At 43.4% G+C, this 19,803-nt stretch overlaps 1 protein-coding gene across 1 annotated transcript; it reads left to right on the forward strand.

The window, feature by feature from the left end:
* The first annotated feature begins 1,849 nt into the window (after window positions 1-1,849).
* Window positions 1,850-16,099, forward strand: LOC115161765 (thyroid peroxidase-like). Its single transcript, XM_029712551.1, has 7 exons — window positions 1,850-2,077; window positions 2,262-2,780; window positions 8,009-8,267; window positions 9,146-9,316; window positions 9,490-9,727; window positions 9,943-10,151; window positions 15,869-16,099. Exons 1-7 carry the CDS (start codon window positions 1,850-1,852, stop codon window positions 15,880-15,882), a joined length of 1,638 nt encoding a protein of 545 aa, XP_029568411.1. The 3' UTR covers window positions 15,883-16,099.
* Window positions 16,100-19,803: the final 3,704 nt, after the last annotated feature.

The raw sequence follows: 19,803 nt of genomic DNA on the forward strand, positions 1-19,803 counted from the left end.
AGGAAAGAAATACCACAAATTAACTTTTAAGAAGGCACACCTGTTAATTGAAATGTATTCCAGGTGACTACCTCATGAAGCTGGTTGAGAGAATGCAAAGAGCGTACAAAGCCCTTATCAAGGGAAAGGGTGGCTACATTGAAGAATCTCGAATATACAATATATTTTGATTTCTTTAAACACTGTCTCGGCTACTGCATGATTCCATAAGTGTTATTTTATAGTGTTGATGTCTTAACTATTATTCTACAATGAAGAAAATAGTAAAAATAAAGAAAAATCCTGTAATGAGGAGGTGTGTCTAAACTTTTGACTGGTACTGTATGCCCTTTCAACTTGCCGGAAACCAGCTGGGGAGACCACCCTACCAAATGGCCCAAAGTAACCTATGGTAATACAGCACCTAGTTGGTGGAATATCCAGGTTTGCATTAATATCCAAATGCCGAAGAATATTATAGCTGTCATTTGGTTGGATACAGCTCACTAGTCCTTACTACAAGTTAACTAGCAAGATTTATGCAATACACATAGCTATTTAGATACAAACAGGTGGTAACGACATACCAGCGATGAAGTGCTTCGAACACTCCTAGATTTATCAAATAACCAGAGCCAGACAGCTTTCCATCATCATCATAGCAGCGCAATAGCCTGAAACCATGATGTTCTTCTCACCTGGTCCTTGGGCAGTTGGTGAAAATGAATGTGCTGGTCTTTTCTCCTACTATTGTTCAAACAAACAGCAGGATTTAGATAGCTAGTTTAAGAAAATTCGTTAGAATCGTCACTTTGACTGCTAATCGTGATCATACCTTCCATTTGACATCTGTTCATGCTAAACATTTTCACGTTCAGAATGAAAGTGTTTTTAGGTAGTTGATTTAGACAACATGGAAGTACGTTAAACCTATCAAGCATATCCCAAATGTTCATAGAATGATAAAAAAATGTTTTATCGGGTAATGAGTAAAGTTGGCAATTTAACACAGGAGTAATGGGAGTACTGAGTTTGTACTGTACTCGGGGCGCATGGGCATGTTAAGCCCTGCCTCGCCGTGTGTATCTATTGCAGGCATGTTGCCACGTTCACGTGCTAGTCAGAACTAGGAAGCTGTGAAATTTTTCATGTGCTAACTGGTTGTAAGGTATACACATGTGCCGCGTTCAACAAGTTAGCAAGTCAAACGTTTCTGAGAGTCCAAGTTCCGACTAGCTTTGTGAACGCGGCATGTGCTAGCTTTGTGGTTGCAATGCCAGGGTTGTGGGTTCGATTCCCACGGGGGGCCAATACGGAGAAAAAACATGTATGAAATGTATGCATTCACTACTGTAAGTCGCTCTGGATAAGAGCGTCTGCAAAATGGCTTAAATGTAAATGTATGTGCTTTGTCAGTGTCGTAGGGTTCAGCCAGGAGTTGTTGGATAATCTGAAGAGAGAATTAAATGGTGGGAGGGACATCCCACCTTCAAGTGGTGTCAAATTTCACATCCTACATACCACAGGTGGAAAATATACACTGCTGTGTCTGTGAGAACCAGGGCTATCGCTCGATACAAGCCATTTCAATCTATCGTTTTCACAGATCCATTTAAAAGCAAATATGCCAGGTTAAAACCTATACCAGAACCATGCAGGTCCTCTAAACAGGGGACTTTACATCTAAGAGGTTATTTAAAGGTCATCTTTGTTGAGAGACATGGGCTATGGTCATGCTTGCAGTGTACTTGTGTTTGTGAACAGTGAAGCTGTCGATTTCTTCATTGTCCTTTATGAGGACGAGTTTAGAACCATCAAACACAGGAGACACTCCAAAATATCAACATTTATCATCTAACCATACTGTGTCATGTTCCCACTGCATTACCAGGTACATGAAGTCAGCAAGAAAATACTGCAGAGCTCCACCAGACCAATGTTGCTAGATGCTGTTTATTGTCAGATGCTAGTGGACTGGGGCCAGTACATCGACCATGACATATCCTTCACTCCTCAAAGCACAAGCAGAGCTGCTTTCTTGGGAGGACTGGACTGTTTAAAGACGTGTGAAAACATAAACCCCTGTTTCCCTATTGAGGTAACCACTCGTAATCACCCTAATGAATACGCTTTCACATCAGTTGTCTGTCTGCTTCCCAAATCCTACCAATCCCTTTTAGGGAGACAAAAGTGTTGTAAAATATAGCTTTTGGAAAACACTTATATAATATGATTAACTGAGCATTTTTGGCTCAAACTAAGTTGTGTTCTTTCTCTCACAGACATTCCCTGATGACAAACTGTCTGGGAACAGAAGCTGTGTGCCTTTCTTTCGTTCATCGCCAGCCTGCTTCTCCGGTAATGCACAGGCTGCGACGGCGGACATCAAACAAGTGCTACAGCGTCAACAAATGAACTCAATCACGTCTTTCCTGGATGCATCCACTGTATATGGCCACACCCCATATTTACAGAGTGCCCTTCGAGACCTCTCAAACTCTGAGGGTCGGCTGGCTGTCAACAGCAGATTCACTGACCGTAGTGGCAGACCCTACCTGCCTTTTGTCCCCAACACCCCGTCTCCATGCTTCCAAGATCCAGGGGATCCCCAGGGGGAAAGGGTGGATTGTTTCCTGGCTGGGGACAGCAGGGTGAATGAGGTTCTGACCCTGGTGGCTCTACACACTTTGTGGATGAGGGAACACAATAGAATCGCAGAGGCCTTGAATAGCCTCAACCCACACTGGAGCTCAGAGATTATTTACCAAGAGGCCCGGAAGATCATCGGAGCTCTGCACCAGGCAAGTCCTACTGTACATGATTGAACGTCACGATAATATTGCATGAATTGTATTAAAATACATAGTTATGTAGTATTTTCACTTTGGGGGAGACTTGTTTTGTTGTGGGATGACCCAGCACCCCTAGTTCCTGGCGCCTGATGTATGATGTTACTTATTGTAGTGAGATTATCAGAGTGTTATTAGCATTATCCAGGTAAGAAGTTATTCCTTTTTATGTCAGAGGTCAATCTCTTAATTCAGAGTTCTTATCTGTATCAGAATGGGGTTTGAATTTAAAGTGCACAAATAACTTCTTAAAAATGGCCATTGGTCTTACATTAGTCAATACAAAATAGATGTAATCAATTATATTGAACAAAAATATAAACGCAACATGTAAAGTGTTGGTCCCATGTTTCATGAGCTGAAATTAAAGATCCCCACATTTTTCTATATGCACAAAAAGCTTATTTCTGTTAATGAACATCCCTGTTAGTGAACAGTTCTCCTTTGCCAAGATAATCCATCCACCTGACAGGTGTGGTATACCAAGAAGCTGATTAAACAGCATAATCATTACACAGGTGCACCTTGTGCTGGGAACAATATAAAGGCCACTCTAAAATGTGCAGTTTTGTCACACAACACAATGCCACAGATGTATCATGTTTTGAGGGAGCGTGCAATTTACATGCTGACTACAGGATTGTCCAACAGAGCTGTTGATGTTGATTTTTCTACCATAAGCCACCTCCAACATTGTTTTAGAGAATTTGGCAGAACGTCCAACTGGCCTCACAACCACAGACCAGGTGTAATCATGCCAGCCCAGGACCTCCACATCCGGCTTCTTCACCTGCGGAGCATATCTGTCTGTAATAAAGCCCTTTTGAGGGGAAAAACTCCTTTTGATTGGCTGGGCCAGCTCCCCAGTGGGTGGGCCTGGCTCCCCAGTGGCAGGCCTGGCTCCCCAGTGGCTGGGCCTGGCTCCCCAGTGGTTGGGCCTGGCTCCCCAGTCGGTGGACCTGGCTCCCCCGTGGGTGGGCCTATGCCCTCCCAGGCCCACCACTCATGGCTGTGCCCCTGCCCAGTAATGTTAAATCCATAGATTAGGGCGTAATTAAGTTATTTAAATTGACTGATTTCCTTCAATTAACTGTAACGGTAAAATGGTTGATATTGTTGTGTTCAGTTCTTATCTTTTCTGGTTGAAAGTCAGTTTTGAAAGTTAAAAGGGGATGAACCTGCTTGCTTAGTCCATCTGGCATAGAATAAGGTGAACTGAATGGCCTGCATGTACTTCTGTCATTTCAAAATGTGATAGAAAATGGCCCAATCCCAGAGTGGATATGAGGATAACACTATAACCCTCATGGTGTTCGTTTTACTGCTTAGGAATCCCTTCGACCACAGGGACAGGGTATTATCTAGATTAAAGGCCAGGTAGACTACTAAATACTTTCCCCTATCTCAGCTGGATAAAAGCGACATTATATTGGTCAAAGAAGAATCTGTAAAGCACAGCGTAACCCAGGCTTCCTTACATTGAAATGACAAGGAGAGAACATACAGTGAGGGAAAAAAGTATTTGATCCCCTGCTGATTTTGTACGTTTGCCCACTGACAAAGAAATGATCAGTCTATAATTTTAATGGTAGGTTTATTTGAACAGTGAGAGACAGAATAACAACAACAAAAAAAATCCATAAAAACACGTCAAAAATGTTATAAAATGATTTGCATTTTAATGAGGGAAATAAGTATTTGACCCCTCTGCAAAACATGACTTTGTACTTGGTGGCAAAACCCTTGTTGGCGATCACAGAGGTCAAACGTTTCTTGTAGTTGGCCACCAGGTTTGCACACATCTCAGGAGGGATTTTGTCCCACTCCTCTTTGCAGATCTTCTCCAAGTCATTAAGGTTTCGAGGCTGACGTTTGGCAACTCGCACCTTCAGTTCCCTCCACCGATTTTCTATGGGATTAAGGTCTGGAGACTGGCTAGGCCACTCCAGGACTTTAAAGTGCTTATTCTTGAGCCACTCCTTTGTTGCCTTGGCTGTGTGTTTTGGGTCATTGTCATGCTGGAATACTCATCCACTACCCATTTTCAATGCCCTGGCTGAGGGAAGGAGGTTCTCACCCAAGATTTGACGGTACATGGCCCCGTTCATCGTCCCTTTGATGCGGTGAAGTTGTCCTGTTCCCTTAGCAGAAAAACACCCCCAAAGCATAATGTTTCCACCTCCATGTTTGACGGTGGGGATGGTGTTCTTGGGGTCATAGGCAGCATTCCTCCTCCTTCAAACACGGTGAGTTGAGTTGATGCCAAAGAGCTCCATTTTGGTCTCATCTGACCACAACAATTTCACCCAGTTGTCCTCTGAATCATTCAGATGTTCATTGGCAAACTTCAGACGGGCATGTATATGTGCTTTCTTGAGCAGGGGGACCTTGCGGGTGCTGCAGGATTTCAGTCCTTCACGGCGTAGTGTGTTACCAATTGTTTTCTTGGTGACTATGGTCCCAGCTGCCTTGAGATCATTGACAAGATCCTCCCGTCGTCACAGGCGTCGTCAGGATTGGACCAAGGTGCAGCTGGTAAAGTGCTCATCTTCTTAATTTATTTAAAGAAAACACTTAAACAAAAATAAACAACTGACGAAAAACAGTTCCATAAGGCACACAGGCTATACAGAAAGTAACCACCCACAAAACACAAGTGAAACAAACCTCAACTAAATATGGCCTCCAATTAGAGACAACGACAACCAGCTGTCTCTAATTGGAGGTCCTACCAAAAACCCAACATAGAAATAGAAAACTAGATTTAAACATAGAAATAGAAAACATAGAACCTAAACCCAAAACACCCAAAACAAACACCCCCTGCCATGCTCTGACAAAACTACAATGACAAATAACCCCTTTTACTGGTCAGGACGTGACACCCGTGTAGTTCTGGGCTGATTCCCCACCGTTCTCATGATCATTGCAACTCCACGAGGTGAGATCTTGCATGGAGCCCCTGGCCGAGGGAGATTGACAGTTCTTTTGTGTTTCTTCCATTTGCGAATAATCGCACCACTGTTGTCACCTTCTCACCAAGCTGCTTGGCGATGGTCTTGTAGCCCATTCCAGCCTTGTGTAGGTCTACAATCTTGTTCTTGACATCCTTGGAGAGCTCTTTGGTCTTGGCCATGATGGAGAGTTTGGAATCTGATTGATTGATTGCTTCTGTGGACAGATGTCTTTTATTCAGGTAACAAACTGAGATTAGGAGCACTCCCTTTAAGAGTGTGCTCCTAATCTCAGCTCGTTACCTGTATAAAAGACACCTGGGAGCCAGAAATCTTTCTGATTGAGAGGGGGTCAAATACTTATTTCCCTCATTAAAATTCAAATCAATTTATAACATTTTTGACATGCGTTTTTCTGGATTTTTGTTGTTGTTATTCTGTCTCTCACTGTTCAAATAAGCCTACTATTAAAATTATAGACTGATCCTTTCTTTGTCAGTGGGCAAACGTACAAACTCAGCAGGGGATCAAATACGTTTTTCCCTTACTGTATGATGTCTTGTTGGAGAGAAGCTAAATGAGTGCACCAACCAGAATACAGTTGTTTCAACAAAGTCTCCGAAGTTTTGATTTTCTACAGATGATCAAATTGTCTGTCTTGTCAAATGTGAAGAGAGCAAGGCTTCATATACTGTACATGCTGCAGTGTCTCTGTGTGTAAGATAGTGTGCCCAGTACATGCTGCAGTGTCTCTGTGTGTAATATAGTGTGCCCAGTACATGCTGCAGTGTCTCTGTGTGTAATGTAGTGTGCCCAGTACATGCTGCAGTGTCTCTGTGTGTGATACAGTGGCCTGTACATACTGCAGTGTCTCTGTGTGTTATACGGTGCCCTGTACATACTGCAGTCTCTGTGTGATACAGTGGCCTGTACATACTGCAGTGTCTCTGTGTGTTATACAGTGTCCTGTACATACTGCAGCCTCTGTGTGATACAGTGCCCTGTACATACTGCAGTCTCTGTGTGATACAGTGCCCTGTACATACTGCAATTTCTGTGTGTTGTATAGTGTCCTGTACATGCTGCAGTGCCTCTGTGTGTAATATAGTGTGTCCTGTACATACTGCAGTCTCTGTGTGTGATACAGTGTCCTCTGTAATTATTGGGACAGTGAAGCATTTTTTCTTCTCATGGCTCTATACTCCAAAAATGTGGATTTGAAATCAACCAATGACTATGATGGTTAAAGTGCAGATTGAGGGTATTTTCATCCATGTCAGGTGAACTGTTGTGAAATTGTAGCACTTTTGTACACAGTCCCCCCATTTTAGTGGAGAAAAAGTATTGGGACAAATTCGATTATGTGTATTAAAGTAGTAAAAGTATTTGGTCCCATATTTGCAGCACGCAATGACCACATCAAGCTTGTGAATCTACACATGTGTTGGATGCATTTCTTGTTTGTTTTGGTTGTTTTTCAGATTATTTTCTGCCCAATAGAAATTAATGGTAATTCATGTATTTTTTTTCTCCATTTTGGAGTCACTTTCAACGTAAATTAACACTTCTACATAAATGTGGACGCTACCACGATTACAGATAATGCTGAATGAATCGTGAATAATGATGAGGGAGAAAGTTACAGACACAGAAATATCATAACCCCACAAAAATGCAAACCTCCCCTGTTATTGTTATGGTGAGAGGTTAGCATGTCTTTGGGGCATGATATTTGTGCGTCTGTAACTTTTTCACTCATCATTATTCAGGATTCATTCATAATGATCCTAAACCTTGGTAGCATCCACATTAATGTAGGTATGTTTAGAAATGTATTCTATTCTTATTTACAATAAAAGTTACTCCAAAATGACACAATACATTATTTACATTGAGGCCAAATTACATTTTCTGAGGTTAACCACAGGGGAACAAATAAACAATAATATCTCCAAGCTCGCATAAAATATCCCAAAATACCATCTCAGTAGAATATATTCAGATGAATGTATACAGCCTGTCCTAGATAATCTTGCTAATTTTCTGCAAGGATATCTGGTGGCAGTGCATTAATTTTAACCCTGAGGGTAACCTGTCCTGTTCCAACTTGCACCACAGGAAATAAATATTTTTAATAGAATGGACATAGAAACTTGTATTTTCCAAAATGTATTCTTTAAAATTAACGAAAGGTCTCCTTTTGCTTTGTTCTGTATTTGCCCCTAGATTATAACCACCAGGGATTATGTTCCCAAAATCATTGGAAGAGAGGCTTTTGATCTTTACATTGGTCCCTATGGGGGCTATGATCCAACTACAGAGCCCTCAGCCTCCAATGTGTTCTCTACTGCTGCATTCCGATTTGGCCATGCCACTATTCCCTCAGTTCTCAGGAGACTCAACCAGAGCTTCCAGGAACATGAACGCTTCTCCTCTTTGAGTCTGCATAAGACTTTCTTCAGTCCCTGGCGACTCATCAAAGAGGGTTGGTATTCTCATATGCTGCATACATATTTTGGGGCGGCAGGTAGCCTAGCGGTTAGAGCTGTAGGGCCAATAACCGAAAGGTTGCTGGATTGAATCCCCAAGCTGACAAGGTAAAAATCTGTCGTTCTGCCCCTGAACAAGGCAGTTAACCCACTGTTCCCCGGTAGGCTGTCATTGTAAATAAGAATTTGTTCTAAACTGACTTGCCTAGTTAAATAAAGGTTACATTTAATAAATAAATAAATTACTATTGAAACTAATAGGGTGAACTGTTGCATACTAAACACTTAAAAGGGCCAATCCTTAGATGAAACAATAACAAAGGGTGTCCCCACCTCTGTTTTGGTAAAGGTTATCAAAGTCTCATTTCAGGCTGTACAGCAGGAGGTTTCTTGTGCAGTAGATACCCAGGCTGGCGAGTCTCTTCTTAAATGTAACCTCTGAAGTCTATAACTACATGTACCTTACTACAGTTGCCATGGGGACTCCCTTTTTAAAGTTCTAGTACTTTTAGTACTGTTCATAGGATATTGTTAATCTGACAGAGACTTGGAACTGTTATTTAGACATTTTAAATAGGAATAATCATGTGAGCTGCTCCAGAATACATTACTGAACATCCAAAGTGATGCAGAACTATACCAGCCAAAGCCAGTTCTCAGTGGTTACTAGCAAGACTGAATGATTTAGCCCCACAGATATGCATTTTATTGCAATGAAAGGGATCATATTAACACAGCTAGCTCTGCTGGAGGCATGTGAAACTTACATAACTACCCTAGAACTAATTTGACTGGAAGTATTTGCGGAGAATAATGTGTTTATAGTGGAAAGTGTATTGTGAAATGTTGTCATCTTTTTTTACCTTCACGAAAGGTGGACTAGAGCCAGTCCTCCGAGGCCTGTTGGGGACGCCGGCGGCTGTAGTGACCCCAGAAAAGCTACTGACAGAGGAGCTGACAGAGAGACTGGTTGTGCTTACTGTCCCAGGGGGCTTGGACTTGGCCGCACTCAACCTGCAGAGGGGACGTGATCATGGACTTCCAGGTCAGTGTTACCCATAAACAGGAGTCAATAATTAGGACAATTTAAAGTAATCTAATTGAAATCCAACCAAATTCAAAAAGGTATTAATCACTCTGCACAACTCCACTGTGAAGATCTGTTGTGAATCCTCTAGTAAGCAGGCATAATGCAATTGCACAATAACTACGTCCCAGGTTACAATGACTGGAGGACGTTCTGTGGACTTGACAGAATAGCGACTCAAGACGACTTCAGAGAAGTTGTAAAGGATGCAAGTGTTGTTGGGAAGATCATGGACCTGTTTAGACATCCTGACAACATTGACGTGTGGCTAGGAGGACTGGTAGAGGAACCTCTGCCTGGCTCCAGGACTGGTCCACTCTTTTCATGTCTCATTGGAAAACAGATAAAGATGATTCGAGATGGGGACAGGTGAGTTTTTTTTAAACACATGAACAGATGCATTCGTAGAAAACATAGACTATAACCATGGAGGGGTTTGGAAGGTAACTGGTATTAGGTACACTGTTGAAGTATTGTTGTAGTATTTGCTGCTTGGACCCCTACGTATGCTATATTCTGAAGCCTTCTTTTGACTATATTGGACTGATTATTATTATCATTGAATTGCTGTATGCTTTTTTCAGGTTCTGGTGGGAGAGTGAGGGTGTGTTTACACAGGGTCAGAGGGTGGAACTTCTAAGGCACTCACTATCTCGCGTGATCTGTGACAACAGTGAAGTGAATGAGGCCCCTCTTGACCCCTTCAGGTTTGGGAAATACCCTGACGGTTTTCTCTTGTGCGACAATATCCCATCAATGAACTTGGAGGCCTGGAGAGAGGAGCCTAGCCCAGGTATGATGTAATTTACAAACGCAGTTGTCACGGTTATCGTCGGTGAAGGAGGACCAAAATGCAGCAGGACTGTGTTTGTTCATTTTGAACATTTATTAAATCAAAATGAACACAAAAAACAACAAAACGAACTCACGATATAGACAGTCTTCTCATGCTCATACATGCTAGACAAGAAACAATCTCCCACAAAACCTACACCAAACAATTACCCATATATATGACTCTCAATCAGAGGCAACGAGGAAACACCTGCCTCCAATTGAGTCCCAAACCCAATCAACCTAACATAGAAATACATCAACCAGACTACACATAGAAATACATCAACATAGACCATAACTCAAAACCCGGAAATAATAAATCAAACGCCCTCCTAACTAACACACCACCCCGAACCACATAAAACAAATACCCTCTGCCACGTCCTGACCAAACTAAAATGACAATTAACCCTTATACTGGCCAGGACGTGACAGTACCCCCTCCCCCCTAAAGGTGCTAACCCTGGAAGCACCTCAAGAAACAAAAACCCCAAACAACAACAAAAATCCCCCTAAACTAAAGGGAGGGAAGGGAGGGTGGCTGCCGTCACTGTGCTACACCCTCCCTCCCCAACCCACCTGTCCTGGAGGTGGCTCAGGTGCGGGACGTAAACCTCTCTCCACCTTCGGTGTCGTCCACTTTGGTGGCGCTGATAGCTGCGCCGGGCAGACGGGCCACTCGGCCTGGGCCGGAGGACAGGCGGGCCACTCGGCCTGGGCCGGAGGACAGGCGGGCCACTCGGCCTGGGCCGGAGGACAGGCGGGCCACTCGGCCTGGGCCGGAGGACAGTCGGGCCACTCGGGCTGGGCCGGAGGGCAGTCGGGCCGCTCTGGCAGAACCGGGCAGTCGGGCCGCTCTGGCAGAACCGGGCAGTCGGGCCGCTCTGGCAGAACCTGGCCGGCGGGCCGCTCTGGCAGAACCTGGCCTGCGGGCAGCTCTGGCAGAACCTGACCGGCGGGCAGCTCTGGCGACTCATGACCGGCGGGCAGCTCTGGCGACTCATGACCGGCGGGCAGCTCTGGTGACTCATGACCGGCGGGCAGCTCTGGCGACTCATGACTGGCGAGGCTAGGCTGATGCACTAGACGCCTGATACGTGGTGCTGGTACTGGATATGTCAGCTTTGAAACACACACCTTAGGGCTAGTGCGTGGAGCGGGAACAGGACGTACTGGACTGGGCTGACGCACTATAATCCTGGTGTGTGGTGCTGGTACTGGATATGCCAGCTTGGGAACACGCACCTCTAGGCTAGTGGGTGGAGCGGGAACAGGATATATAGGACCGTGGAGGCTTACTGGCGGTCTCGAGCTTAAACCTGGCATCGCCCTTTCTGGCTGAATGCCTACTACCCCCTGGTAACTGCGGGGCGCTGGTATAGCGAGTACTGGCCTAAAAACACTTGGCCTCGCCATAACACCCATTACCCCGAAGCATAAGACCTGTCCATTAACTGGCCTTCGAGAAACAGCCTGGGGCTCCAAACTTGCCCCGCCAAACTACCCATATGCCCCCCCAAAAAAAATTCTTGGGGTTGCCTCTCGGGTTTAATCGCCAGTCGTGTTCCTCGGTAGCATTCCCGGTCTTTGCTCCATTTCTTCCATGGGCCCTCTCCGGCCATAACTTGCTCCCATGTCCATCTCTCCCGTTTATCCAATCCAAATTCCCTCTGCTCTTTCCTCTGCTGCTTGGTCCTTTGGTGGTGGGAGATTCTGTCACGGTTATCGCCGGTGAAGGAGGACCAAAATGCAGCAGGACTGTGTTTGTTCATTTTTAACATTTATTAAATCAAAATGAACACAAAAAACAACAAAACGAACTCACAATATAGACAGTCTTCTCATGCTCATACATGCTAGACAAGAAACAATCTCCCACAAAACCTACACCAAACAATTACCCATATATATGACTCTCAATCAGAGGCAACGAGGAAACACCTGCCTCCAATTGAGAGTCCCAAACCCAATCAACCTAACATAGAAATACATCAACCAGACTACACATAGAAATACATCAACATAGACCATAACTCAAAACCCGGAAATAATAAATCAAACGCCCTCCTAACTAACACACCACCCCGAACCACATAAAACAAATACCCTCTGCCACGTCCTGACCAAACTAAAATGACAATTAACCCTTATACTGGCCAGGACGTGACAGCAGTATTTGCGGTTTAGTGAGTCTGCCAGATCAGAGGTAGATGACAACGTTTTATATTGATATGTGTGTCATGTTGATAGGTGTGTTATATTGATAGGTGTGTGAATTGGACCATATTGCTTTCCTGCCCGAGCATTCGAAATGTAACGAGTACTTTTTGGTGTCAGGGAAAATGTATGGAGTAAAAAATACATTATTTTCTTCAGGAATGTAGTGAAGTAAAGTTAAAAGTTGTCAAAAATATAAATAGTAAAAAACGACTTAAGTAGTACTTCAAACATTTTTTAATTTAAAGGACAAATCCCCCCCAGAACCCCTCATTAATGTACAGTGTTAAATAACACTAATATGTGAGACTAAAATGTATTTGTGAACAAATGTTTAATTTTGGCGTTATAATAAGATTGGTAGCAACATGGAAAATCGTTGTGGAAATCTGTTGCAGCTCAAGTCGACTACAAAATCCACAATGCAATGATCTCTTTATGGGCTGGCTGACTAGCTAGCTTGCTAGGTAACTTGCTAGCAAACGTAGCTACACACAATAATACTGAAAACAATATCAGTAGGTAAAGTAGCTAGTCAGCTGTAAAATCAGTCAAACAAATCTATCACTATCAATTTAAGAGTCTACAATCTCACCAACCTGTAGATTGATGTGGCTCACAGAGTGGAGTCTAACATTAGCAATGGTAGATATACTTTTGAAGAGATGGAAAACGTCAATGGTACGTCAATGGGCTGCACGGTTCATTCTGGGCGATTCTGGGACAAAGAGCGCTCTCCTTCAAGGAGTGAATGGGAGTCTATTAGGCACTAGCACAAAAAACCCAACATTAGAAGTACAACATTGCAAATATTTTCCTAGATGTAAGATAACTAACTTGCTATCTGTAATATCGTATAGCTTTGGAATCGTGACATTACTTATTTTTGAGGAAAATAGTTACGTTTCTCGACATATACACACTGACTTTGAAAAGGGGTTACGTGCCGATTGGCTTAGCAACGTGTAACGCAGCATGACAACATGAACGCGATTGGTCGACAGTTGGCTGGGTGGGACGTTATACGTTTCCTTCATTCATTGGATTCCTACCTCCTTTCTATCTCTGGCAACGGCACCATGCAATGCACCCTGGACTGAAGAGGCAGACAAATAGGAGAAATGTGCTTGACCCTCTGTTAAATTACACATCTCTCCAGGTAGGAATATTGCAAAAATCCCAAGTTATGACATCGGCTAGTATTGAAATCTGACACGTATCATAGACGTTTTAGAGATCTAAAAGTCGTGTTCCTATTAACTTCCAGTGTAGTGAGAGAGACTTTACCACAGTACTACGTCATATTGAGAGAGACTTTACCACAGTACTACGTCATACCGGCTGGATATCCACCTGCTTGAACACTAATAACTCAGATACACACAAAAACATGAAATGACCCAGGGAATCAATTATACATCACTAAGAGATGCAAAAAAAAAAAAAAAAAAAAATATATATATATACTGCTCAAAAAAATAAAGGGAACACTTAAACAAAACAATGTAACTCCAAGTCAATCACACTTCTGTGAAATCAAACTGTCCACTTAGGAAGCAACACTGATTGACAATAAATTTCACATGCTGTTGTGCAAATGGAATAGACAACAGGTGGAAATTATAGGCAATTAGAAAGACACCCCCAATAAAGGAGTGGTTCTGCACAGACCACTTCTCAGTTCCTATGCTTCCTGGCTGATGTTTTGGTCACTTTTGAATGCTGACGGTGCTTTCACTCTAGTGGTAGCATGAGACGGAGTCTACAACCCACACAAGTGGCTCAGGTAATGCAGTTCATCCAGTATGGCACATCAATGCGAGCTGTGGCAAGAAGGTTTGCTGTGTCTGTCAGCGTAGTGTCCAGAGCATGGAGGCGCTACCAGGAGACAGGCCAGTACATCAGGAGACGTGGAGGAGGCCGTAGGAGAGCAACAACCCAGCAGCAGGACCGCTACCTCCGCCTTTGTGCAAGGGGGAGCAGGAGGAGCACTGCCAGAGCCCTGCAAAATGACCTCCAGCAGGCCACAAATGTGCATGTGTCTGCTCAAACGGTCAGAAACAGACTCCATGAGGGTGGTATGAGGGCCCGACGTCCACAGGTGTGGGTTGTGCTTACAGCCCAACACCATGCAGGACGTTTGGCATTTGCCAGAGAACACCAAGATTGGCAAATTCGCCACTGGCGCCCTGTGCTCTTCACAGATGAAAGCAGGTTCACACTGAGCATGTGACAGACGTGACAGAGTCTGGAGACGCCGTGGAGAACGTTCTACTGCCTGCAACATCCTCCAGCATGACCGGTTTGGCAGTGGGTCAGTCATGGTGTGGGGTGGCATTTCTTTGGGGGGCCGCACAGCCCTCCATGTGCTCGCCAGACGTAGCCTGACTGCCATTAGGTACCGAGATGAGATCCTCAGACCCCTTGTGAGACCATATGCTTGTGCGGTTGGCCCTGGGTCACTCCTAATGCAAGACAATGCTAGACCTCATGTGGCTGGAGTGTGTCAGCAGTTCCTGCAAGAGGAAGGCATTGATGCTATGGACTGGCCCGCCTGTTCCCCAGACCTGAATCCAAATGAGCACATCTGGGACATCATGTCTCGCTCCATCCACCAACGCCACGTTGCACCATAGACTGTCCAGGAGTTGGCGGATGCTTTAGTCCAGGTCTGGGAGGAGATCCCTCAGGAGACCATCTGCCACCTCATCAGGAGCATGCCCAGGCGTTGTAGGGAGGTCATACAGGCACGTGGAGGCCACACACACTACTGAGACTCATTTTGACTTGTTTTAAGGACATTACATCAAAGTTGGATCAGCCTGTAGTGTGGTTTTCCACTTTAATTTTGAGTGTGACTCCAAATCCAGACCTCCATGGGTTGATAAATTGGATTTCCATTGATTATTTTTGTGTGATTTTGTTGTCAGCACATTCAACTATGTAATGAAAAAAGTATTTAATAAGATTATTTCATTCATTCAGATCTAGGATGTGTTATTTTAGTGTTCCCTTTATTTTTTTGAGCAGTGTATATAACTTTCAAAATGGGTGACCCTTTCCTTTAATGAAGTACTTTACACCACTGCGCTGCACCAGAATCACAGAATTTCAATCAGAAGCCAAGTTGAAGAGAAACATAATACCAGTAGTTAGTGAGAGGAAATCAGTCTTCTTTGAATTCTGTGATGTAACCAAGGATACTACCAGTGAAAATCTAATCCACCCAGTGCTATCTGTCTCACCCTGTAATAACTTCTGTGTCATCTTGCCTTGGTTCTTAACTGCCCCCCACTGGTACTCTTAAAGCAACACCATTGTGGGGGAAAAGTGTGAAAGCACGATGTCGCCTGCAGTCACTTTGTGAATTTTAAATAGGAATAATATCTATGAGTGATTGCATAGCCTGAGGCAATACACATTGAATACACATTGCATTTCCCAATTTATTTTCAGACAACTACAGCTAAGAAGTCGAGAAGCAAGAGATCCTCCATTGAAAACATTGGCCTGTGTTTTTTTTTTTTTGCTCTATGTTTTCATCCTTGTTATCCTGTATATTTGAACTACTGTTTCCCCTACTACGCCTTTTATCTTTGTGAATGTCATTGTACATCAGTTCAATGTATTTGGGATGAATAAAGCCATAAGAGGTATACAAAGTCAGTGTATACTTATTAAAAAAGACACAGCTGTAATTACTGTCAATCATGTTTCCCTCTCTATGCAATTTATGTTCTCGGTAGGGAAGAGTGGGGTATATGGGGCCATCCTTGTTTCCAGGGAAACCATACACCAAATTAATCATTTGACCAACTATTTAGGAAGACGTAATAATTTCATGGAGTCGGTGAAGGAAGAAAGCACATGGAAAAAGTGGTAAGCAAGTTAGGTTCCAAAAAAAAAATGGTTTTCAACCAGGTCAAATGAATGTACTGCGTTAAAGGTTACATGATGCTTGTATCCAAACCAAAGTAGAACGTTTTAAGATTGTTTTATACATCAGTTGGGGTCTCTATAAGCTACAATATGAGGTCCAAAACCGAGCATGAAAGTGGAGAGAGAGAGAGACCAGAGAGAGAGACCAGAGAGAGAGAGAGAGACCAGAGAGAGACCAGAGAGTGAGAGACCAGAGAGAGACCAGAGAGGGAGACCAGAGAGAGAGAGAGACCAGAGAGAGAAAGACCAGAGAGAGACCAGGGAGAGAGAGAGAGAGACCAGAGAGAGAGAGACCAGAGAGAGAGACCAGAGAGAGAGAGAGAGAGAGACCAGAGAGAGACCAGAGAGAGACCAGAGAGCGAGAGACCAGAGAGAGAGAGAGAGACCAGAGAGAGAGAGACCAGAGAGAGAGAGACCAGAGAGAGAGACCAGAGAGAGAGACCAGAGCGAGAGACCAGAGAGAGAGACCAAAGAGAGAGAGGCCAGAGAGAGACCAGAGAGAGACCAGAGAGCGACAGACCAGAGAGAGAGACCAGAGCGAGACCAGAGAGAGAGACCAGAGAGAGACCAGAGAGAGAGAGACCAGAGAGAGACCAGAGAGAGACCAGAGAGAGACCAGAGAGCAAGAGACCAGATAGAGAGACCAGAGAGAGAGACCAGAGAAAGAGACCAGAGAGAGAGAGACCAGAGAGAGACCAGAGAGAGAGAGAGAGAGACCAGAGAGAGAGACCAGAGAGCGAGACCAGAGAGAGAGAGAGAGACCCGAGAGAGACCAGAGAGCGAGAGACCAGAGAGAGAGACCAGAGAGAGAGAGAGAGAGAGAGAGAGAGAGAGACCAGAGAGCGAGAGACCAGAGAGCGAGATACCAGAGAGAGACCAGAGAGAGAGACCAGAGAGAGAGACCAGAGAGAGAGACCAGAGAGAGAGACCAGAGAGAGAGAGAGAGATAGACCAGAGAGAGAGACCAGAGAGAGAGAGACCAGAGAGAGAGAGACCAGAGAGAGAGACCAGAGAGAGAGAGACCAGAGAGAGAGAGAGAACAGAGAGAGACCAGAGAGAGAGAGAGAGAACAGAGAAAGACCAGAGAGAGAGAGAGAGACCAGAGAGAGACCAGAGAGCGAGAGAGAGAGAGAGACCAGAGAGAGAGACCAGAGAGAGAGACTCATACCACTGGATCACGTTCAGGGGCGTCATGCACACCAAAAATCTGAGGGGAATGGGGAGTCTTATCGTTTGCTTTTCTAAAGTCTACCAACCTTGCCAGCAGGCATTCCAGCTAAAATAGTTAGACAAGCTAGCTACTCTAACTTGATTGATAGCCTGAAATTGCCTCTTGGTAGCTAGTTATGATGTTGGGAGATTGGAATATATGTGGGCTAGCTAAAGCCATCTTCATAAAATTGCTAGGTGGCTAGTATTATTACAGAGAAACAACAACAACAAAATATACTTATTTTTTTAACAGGACAAATGTGAGGGAGCATATGACCCTATGGGCCTGATGCATCTGATCACGTTCACACTAATGTTCATGACTCACCTCTAAAACACTTGTATGCAATGATATGCTATTAATGGGTGACTAACATTGCTGAAAAACCAGCTTGGTGACGAGTTTAAGGAAGGAGATTTCCAACTGACCAGGGCAGTTTGTAGAGTTATGATGAGCCTGAAACTATCTGGGGTAACCAGGGCAGTTTGTAGAGTTATGATGAGCCTGGTACTTCATCTGGGGTAACCAGGGCAGTTTGTAGAGTTATGATGAGCCTGCTTGCTACATTCAGTTCTTGGTTAGACGTTCCAATCCCGGGCAAGCATTTGCTGCTGGCCTACATTACTGGCGTAAATTCTTCTTCTGACACAACAAGGGATTGAATCACTTGTATGAACTGTTCTGATGGAATACATATCTAGCTAAAATAAATAAACACTTTTTTTTTTTTTAAATATATTTTTTAAGTGTTGTGAAAATGTGGTATTTTATACAAGGATGTGGATTTGGAAGGACTTCCAGCTGGCCGCAAGTTGACCATTGATGTGCAGTTGTTTGATGATCATGCCAGCGTCTGGTCTATCCCTTAAGCCCAATCACTGAAAAATATATCATTACAGAGCACATATACAGAATATCATTATGATCAAATGCAAAGCAGTTATTGACACGAGGAGAAAGGCTCAGCCTGTCTTCTTTTCATGAATAGAAAGAAACTGTTTAGCCTGACACCATAGATATGTTGTTTATTCATGCGTGACACAGCCGGTGTCTTCCACCCCAAGTTAACTTGGACACACCACAAGTTAGACCCTGTAACTTGATACACTTTTTACATTTAGCTTGAAAGTTGAATGAACTGTTAGTGTTTAATAAAAAAAAACACTAATTAAATACGTTTTTCAGTGTCAGTCAAATGATTGGCTACAACAAACGATATTCATATATATTTGTTTGTGGAAAATTAATTTCAGTGAAATGTGTAGGTTGAAGCAACAATGCCTGAGAGGACGGTTGTGTATTGTAATGGCTTTGGGGGATTTTTGTGGCTATTATTGCTTTGGTAAAACAGATTTGCGAACACTTTCTAAAAATAAATGTAATGATGATAACATATCTTGCTGTAACACAACATGTACCAATAACCCAGTAACTAGCACCACACTAGACTTACACACTAGGGTATTGAGGTTATTTTTGATGTACATACACAAATGATGGTAACACTTTAGTTGAAGTGTTGTTCATGAATTTCTAATGAATCTTTTATCTACATATTGTTATACCCGTTAATCATGTTGCTCATTCATCTTTTCCATAGTGAGTTTATGTGCAATTTTTCTAAATTCACAAACTGTACTGCGTAACAATGCTCTACTGTACAGTACAGTACGTAACTATCATGTCAAATTCTGGACAAATTAGGATTAGTTACGATCTTCATTTCTATTTAGTTTTTTTTTTTGTCAATAGGAATTTCTTTATCTTCATATTCTGTGTTGGTATTCATTATGTTTCATCAGCATTTTCAGAGAAACAGGCTTCCTTCTTCACGACATGCCAAAACTCAAGACAGCTAAATCACGTCAAACTCATTCCACCGAGGGCCAAGTGGCTCCTCTCTTGTACTTGCTTGATGAAATAAGGTCATTAATGAGTAAATAACTCCCTTCACCTTGTTGTCTAGGTCTTAATTGAATGGAAAAACCATAACTCACAAACACAAGGCCCTCCATGGAATGAGTTTGACACGCCTGGGCTATATGCTAGGATGAAGTTTTCTTTTGTATGGTTTTGAACATTGCAATATTAGCCTGTGCCCAGCTCCAGCATGCAGAGGAAATGTTCATTCATAAAACACACTGCGCTATATAACAAGGTGAGAGGACATGTCGTAGCCGAGGCTACGTTTGAAAACGTCCGGGTGTAGCTTTGCTAAACTGCAACACAGTAAATGTAT

This window comes from Salmo trutta, chromosome 25, assembly GCF_901001165.1.
Source record: "Salmo trutta chromosome 25, fSalTru1.1, whole genome shotgun sequence".
In the NCBI taxonomy this organism is placed as follows: Eukaryota; Metazoa; Chordata; class Actinopteri; order Salmoniformes; family Salmonidae; genus Salmo; species Salmo trutta.